At 38.6% G+C, this 7,106-nt stretch overlaps 1 protein-coding gene across 1 annotated transcript in view; it reads right to left on the bottom strand.

Annotated features, from left to right (window-relative positions):
* Nucleotides 1-6,749, bottom strand: part of LOC143023919 (uncharacterized) — a 20,437-nt gene extending 13,688 nt beyond the window's left edge. Inside the window, exons 1-3 of the mRNA XM_076182588.1 lie at nucleotides 4,757-6,749; nucleotides 4,167-4,349; nucleotides 324-523 (exon numbers count right to left, since the gene is read on the bottom strand). Coding sequence (XP_076038703.1) covers nucleotides 324-523; nucleotides 4,167-4,349; nucleotides 4,757-6,058 — 1,685 coding nt within the window. The 5' untranslated portion in view covers nucleotides 6,059-6,749. The remainder of the gene's footprint in view (nucleotides 1-323; nucleotides 524-4,166; nucleotides 4,350-4,756) is intronic.
* Nucleotides 6,750-7,106: the final 357 nt, after the last annotated feature.

Genomic DNA, 7,106 nt, shown 5'->3' with positions numbered 1-7,106 from the left:
AGTAGTCAAAACTGATAACATATAATCTTATCATCCATCACATAATAATTATATCCATAATAAACACGACCTTGCCGTGGACGTATTGTCCTGTTGCATGGCATCTAACCCAGGCAATAAACAATAAGCAGGAGATAGGGATCCTTTATCCACAAGGAGCTAAGACGAGAGGTAAACAAGGGTGGTGAATGGGACTAGAATGGGTGTGTGCCTTTGCCTTGGCTACCTCCCCTATAAGGTGGAAAAAGTCCTTGGTATACAGACAGATAGAGATTACAGAATTTGCTTCCAACAACTAAAAATTTTACAAAAAATGTACTTACTGCTTTTCAATCTCCATATTAACATTTACAATATTGCCAAATGTTGAAAATGCTTTCTTCAAAATTTCTTCTGTTATATTGTTCCCAAATACATAAATAGTATGGCCCCGTCTTGGTTTGCCATCACTTCCCCGTCCGTCACGCGTGAATTCCCCTCGCTCTTCTCGGTCCCGTGCAGTGGCAAATCTATCATATAGATTCTGAAAACAATGGTAATATTAGGAGATATATTCCTAACATCAAAACAACTTTAATGTGTAAAACATATATTTCACCTTTTGCATGCACAACGTCAATGTCATCAGTGATATATGCCACAATTTTCAATCTAATAGTGAATTTAATCCTCTACTACACTGATGCATTTCTAGGGCAAAATGCCTTCATGCAAAAGCTGTGTCAATGCATAAGCATGTAAGTAAAATCAAAAGATGATCACCATAAATGATATGATGATACATACATATACCAAGGCTTTTTCCCCCTTACTAGGGAGGTAGCCAAAAAGGAAAAGGCATAAAATCATTCCCACCCATTCCATTCCTAAAAACACTCCACACCCCTCCAATCTTAGCACCTCCTGGATGACGGGTCATCCCTGCACCCTGTCCACTGCCCTGGGTCAGAAGCAATGTCGCAAGACACAGCACATCCACAGCAAGGCCACTTCATTAAATCGGCGACCCCCCCTCTCCGTCCCCCCTATATAAAGGTACGGGTATGTGTATGTGGATGCATATACATACACACACACACACTTAACTACCTTGTGGCATAGTGGTTAAAGTTTCCGGCTGCCACTATGGTAGCCTGGGTTCATATCCTACCCAGGGCTGAAAAAAATTCAGTATTGCTGCACTGCAAGTTGATACTCTAACTCTCATGGGCAGAGTTGGGGGTGGGTGTATGTAAAGTCACAGCATTACACATAGATCGTATATGAGCTCTGAGCTCTCTTCCAACAGGCAATCCAAGACCACCGTGAACCACACACACATATATATGTATCACAATTAACACCAGTCAGAAAAAAAAGAGCTAAATAAGTGAATCTATATGTTTCAACTGCTAACTGCAATCCTCTTCAGTAGTACAAACTGGGAGGAGCGTGCTATCTTTAAATAGCAACCTCTTACAAAAGAAAAGAAACCAGGGAAGGAGTAAATACCTCTATCCTCGCTATCTGGTGACCTGAGGATGACATAAGGTCGGGTCAGGATACCTACAGTTTGTTTTGTAATGAACAATGCTGAGATTATGTCTGGGGTACCACTTACATAATCTCATAAATCTTCATTACAAAACAAATTGTTAATAGGTATCCTCCCCCTCCCCCAACCTCATGTCATTCTCAGGTCACCAGAGAGTGAGGGTCGTGGTATCTACTCCTTCCCTAGTTCCTTTGCTTTTGTAAGAAGTTGTTATCTAAAGATAGCATCCTCCCCCCACTTTGTACTACTGAAAAGGATTGCAGTTAGCAATAAAAATATATAGACTTGCTTATTTAGCTCTTTCTTTTTATCCATCTGTGGTGTTAGTTATGATTTACAAACACCTTAATACATTTCTCACTAGTGATATATGTATATAATTACAACATACACTGAATGGTCCCCAGTACACAAATTTTCATCTTATCAACCACATTAACTTTTTCCCGATTAATTCCTTACAAACATGATTGAAACTAACAAGGAGCTCGATGGAAACATATTCAAAAACTGATATGTTGTTGGGCTAGGACTCAAACCTAGCTGATACATAGGGACAGTGACTTAACCAATTGCCCAATCTTGATAGTGCAACAGGTTAAATCACAGTCCATTTGTTACATATTGGCTAGGTTTGAGGCATAGACAGACAGTGTATCAGTTTTTGAATATGCTTCCATTGAGCACTTTGTTAGTCTCAATTGTGTTAGCAATGAATTAAAATGGAAAAAGTTAACGTGGCTGATCAAATGAATATATATATACATATATATATATATATATATATATATATGTGTATACATATATATATATACATATATATATATATATATATATATATATATATGCAAACTAGACCACTTGGAAAAAAGAAACTAACGAAGCAGAGCGCTTTTGTATATTACATCTTCAGTGCAACTTCACTTGTTGCACTGAAGATGTAATATACGAAAGCGCTCTGTTTCATTAGTTTCTTTTTTCCAAGTGGTCTAGTTTGCATAAGTGAACACACGTACGCGTGTTCTTAATAGCATATACATATATATATATATATATATATATACACACACACACACATTAATCCCTTGCCTCTAGTCTCTCATGCAGAAGACCTGCAGCCTCCAAGAAACCAGCAACAGCCTCCAGGCAGGGCCATAACTCACTTAGGGAAGAGATAATATCTTATTGTCTGAGGATTGTTAGTGTGGAACATATGAGGTGTTCTATATCTTCTGTGTGGTGGCTTTATCTCTGGCAGTTTGAATCTGTGGCCAGGCCTCTTCTATGCTGGTTTTGTTTTAATGACAGATGATCTCCTAAGCACAAGTGTGCTAGTGTGGTTTTTGTCTGGTATGGGAAGGTCTTTTTCTATGTGATTTACATCTCAGGGCTATTGTTGGAGTATTGAGTTTGGTGGCCTTTGAAGGACTTGGGTGTGAGTGTATTTCTGTATTTATTTACATATACTAGCACACCAATGTGAACTTCAAGGAAGTAAACTTGAGGGGAAGACGGAGAATGAGATGGATGGATGGGGTAAAAGGGGGCTTTGAGCAAGAGGAGAATGCCTTCTAAGCAAGGAAGGGAAAAGGCAGGGATAAAGGCGAGTGGAGAATGGTTGTGTATGGATGATATTTTGATGCAGTCCAGAGGGATTTCTCTATTTTTTATTTTCTGCACGAGGGGATTGGGGGGGGGGGGTTTGCCATGTGAGTGAAGTGGCCCTGCTATAGATGTGCTGTGTCTTGCTACATTGTTTCTGACCTGGGCAGTGGGCAGGAAACAAGGATGTCTCTTCATCTACAAATAGCAGTACTATTTTAGTTGTGCACACTTACATGAAATAGCATTAGAAAATTAAATATTAATTTTGTAAATTATAATACATGAACATAATATGCAATTTTCTTGGCAAAAAAAAAAAGAAAAAAAAAAAAATTTGCTACAAGCAAACTTACTAATGAATGAAGCCACTAGGATAGGGTATGGACTCTGTGCCAGTCCAGTCACTATCAGACGACAGTTTTCACGTTGTAGACCCAGTGTTGTCCAACTCCAAGTGACGTTTATAAATGCTGTTACAAAGACAATAGGGCTTCCTTGGACTTTATGAGAGAACACGGGGTTCTGCTGTCATCTGTTAATTGCCCGAGGTACAATAATAATCAGGCCATCTGCATCCATGACGATGACCCAGATGATCTTTAGAAATTGAGGTACCAAATTACTAAACGTTGGCTAGGTTATGTAGGTTAGGTTAGGTTAGAATAGACTAATTTATCATCCTTTCATTTCTTCGACCTCGGCACCTATCAAAACAAACATGGCATATCATTCAACCGCCACAACTTCATTCATTAGAAAATAGGTTTTAGCAACTTTTTTGTTATTGATTTCTGCCAAGAAAATCACATATTACATTGATCTATTATAATTTACAAAATAATTAATTTTCTATTGCTATATCGCTAGCGTGTGCACAACTAAAACTTTACCCTAGGACAAATAGCTAAGATAGGAGTGGAACAAGGGTGGGAGTAGGTGCATGACTTTGATTTGGTTACCTCTCATATAAGGAGGAAGAAGCCCGCTTGGTAGTACAGGTAGACAGATATATTCTTCAAACTCTTACCATAGATCTTTTGAAAGTTGTCTTTTCAGTGTTGTTCTGTGGACGTTGAGGAACTTTAATTGCTCCTGACTTGATGATCTTCTTTGCCATTTCTTTCGCATCTTTGGTTTCCATTGGACGCTTGAGGGGCACTAGCATTTCTGGCTCTGGTTTTGGGGTCTTTAAAGCCTGTAAGGCCTTTTTCTGAAATAAAATTGTTCATCTTATGACTCATTTAAATTCTAAATAATCTCCCTTGCCTATCATTTAAGAAACTACTCCTTTGCAGATAAATTATTTCATGTTCATGTTTTGTTTTGTTTTCATGAGTAACTATGGAAATCAATAATGACTTGATCCTACATAATCATTGCAATAATATCTAAAAAAATTTCACTGTTCTTGAAGTATTCCAAAACAGCCGAGGATCAAATATTTGGGAGAATTAAAGAATCACATGCATACACATATATTTAACAAGAAATTTATGTTGACTGCAAGTAACTGTAACATATCCTAACCTAACCATTACATAGAAAATAATAGATCTTTTAAGTAGGACAACAAAATATCTGAAAAATGTGCTTGCATGATACTGGAATAATACAAACCTGATCACTCATGGTATTGCTGGTGTTGTTGGCAGTCTCTGTGTCTTGGAGCGTCGTTAAGTTGGTATCAAGGTAATCATCGGCTTGTCCTCCTGCATGCTCTCTTGTTTCCATTGGCTCGGTGGTGGTGTATGACAGCATTGGACCGGGTAGGGTCTCACCAGTCAGGGCACGATAAACTGCACGCAATGCTTCCGACACATTTTTTTGGGCCACTCCATAATTCTGCAGAACATAAGATGCGCGTCTGATCTTTGCTGAGTTAGCACGCCTTTGCTCGATGACATTCCTCAGATTAGCTTCAATTTCAGAGGTCTTTTCCTTCTCTTTGAGCAATTCCTCCTCTCTACATTTCAGCAGTGTGACCAAATTCTCATTCTCTTCTCGTTTGCCAATCAGTTGTTTTACCATCATTGACACAACTTTTCCATTGCTCAGGTTTTCCTCCCTTGTTTGACTGTTTTTGAGGTCGTTCTTTTTTAGATCGTTTCTCATCTTCATTTTTCTCTTTGCTTCCTTTAAACGCCTCAGCTGGTCCCGAGTTTCTTGATATTTGAAGGCCTTCTTTTCTGCACTTTGCTTCAGTTTCTTCATCACAGCATACTTCTCCTTCCAATTTGCTACTGACTCATCTTTTCTTTTCAAGGCCTGTCTTGCTCGACTTGGGTGTAGTTGCCTTAGAGCTACTACCTCTTGCATGCATTCCTCCAGCTTATGAGACAGGTCTTTGTTCTCACTCTCTAGCTTCAGTTTAAGGTCATTCAGTTCCCTCCACTCTACAGCTAATTTCTTTAATGCTTCCTTTTCTGCTACACTATTGAAATCCGCAGCTATTCGAGGAATCTGATCTGCATCAGAGCTAGTACTTGCAGGAATCTGATCTACATCAGTCTGATCAGAGCTAGTACTTGCAGGAATCTCATCTGCATCAGAGGTAGTACTTGTACTATCACTATGCACGGCCTCAGTAGTAGCCAGAGATGCAGGTGCAGATTTCTGGGGTAGGCAATACAATTGTGATACAAATTTTGTCCTGAGCTTTCCACGCTTACTTTTTCTCTGCTCATACACCCGGTGGAATGATCGCTTGAGGCTAGCCTCAGTTATTTCACTCAGACTTGGCATTTGATGGCAGAGTGCACAGTAAACAGCTTTCCAAGGAATTTTGTGTTTCTTTATGAAGTTCAACATCTCATGGATAGTACCATTGTTCACCTGGCTGATGTTTAGCCGACTGCAATCTTCCAGGAAGTTTGCATCCTTTATGCCAAACTTCTCACTATACGGCCCAAGGAATGACATATCAGCAAGTACAGTTACACAATGTTCAATAACAAGATATAACTGGAGGATTATACTACCTTACAGTGGGTCAGAGTACCAGAATAGATCTTGATAAAGCATGAAAAGATGGTTCGACGGACACGTCAGCACCGGCGGCTGAGATGCCACAATTCAATACGTTCGTTGTAGTTACCCGACCTGGTATAAAAATACACCTTTTCTGATTACATTCCCGTGATACCCTGCCCTGATTTTTGGTATCAGAATAATCCGTGAGACTAGCAGTTTCCGTTTATTTGGGTCTGTTGCCCGGTTACTGGAGTTTTCTAGCTTATTTTCACGCTGAAACATGAACAAATTTTCGATTTATTCCTAAATGCAAGCTGCCATGTTTTTTTATGTTTCTATGTACCGATATGTGATTGGTTGAAATTTACTATGCTCGTAGTAAAATACACTCACGTGACATTTTATTTAAATTAAATTTCCCGTGATATGTGAATTTGGCCGTTTTGATGGCGTGCGCATAAAATGACGCGCTATTGGTATTGGCGGACGATATACACTGACACTGTGAATTGTAAGTTTTCTTTATTCTTGGAGGGGATGTAAGGGACTCCCTTTGCTTCCACAACCACAAGACACTATGACTATGTGTTCTTCTGCCGTTTGTTGTTGTTGATACACAAACCAAAACATCGTTACTAATTGTCGAAGCGAGACTGTCGTATAAAACGTACTAAAGCTGTCGTATTTCATGTACAGTAGCCGTATTAGCTGTTGGCACTTCCTTGATATCGAATTAGGAGATAGAGTAAATTGGTTGATGCCAGGTCTAAGGTATTGTACTTCTGTCAATTATATCATACTCTTTTCATAAGTGTGTGTGTATATATATATATATATATATATATATATATATATATATATACTGTATATATATATATATATATATATATATATATATATATATATATATACATCTACACTGAATGGTTCCCAGCGATCAATTGATATTTTTATTCAACCACAAACAACTTTTAATTCCATGCCATCGCAATCGAGA

This window comes from Oratosquilla oratoria, unplaced genomic scaffold (assembly GCF_046742065.1).
Source record: "Oratosquilla oratoria isolate Oo_2021 unplaced genomic scaffold, ASM4674206v1 SCAFFOLD70, whole genome shotgun sequence".
Taxonomy (NCBI): Eukaryota; Metazoa; Arthropoda; class Malacostraca; order Stomatopoda; family Squillidae; genus Oratosquilla; species Oratosquilla oratoria.
This window is presented reverse-complemented; position numbering and strand designations above follow the sequence as displayed.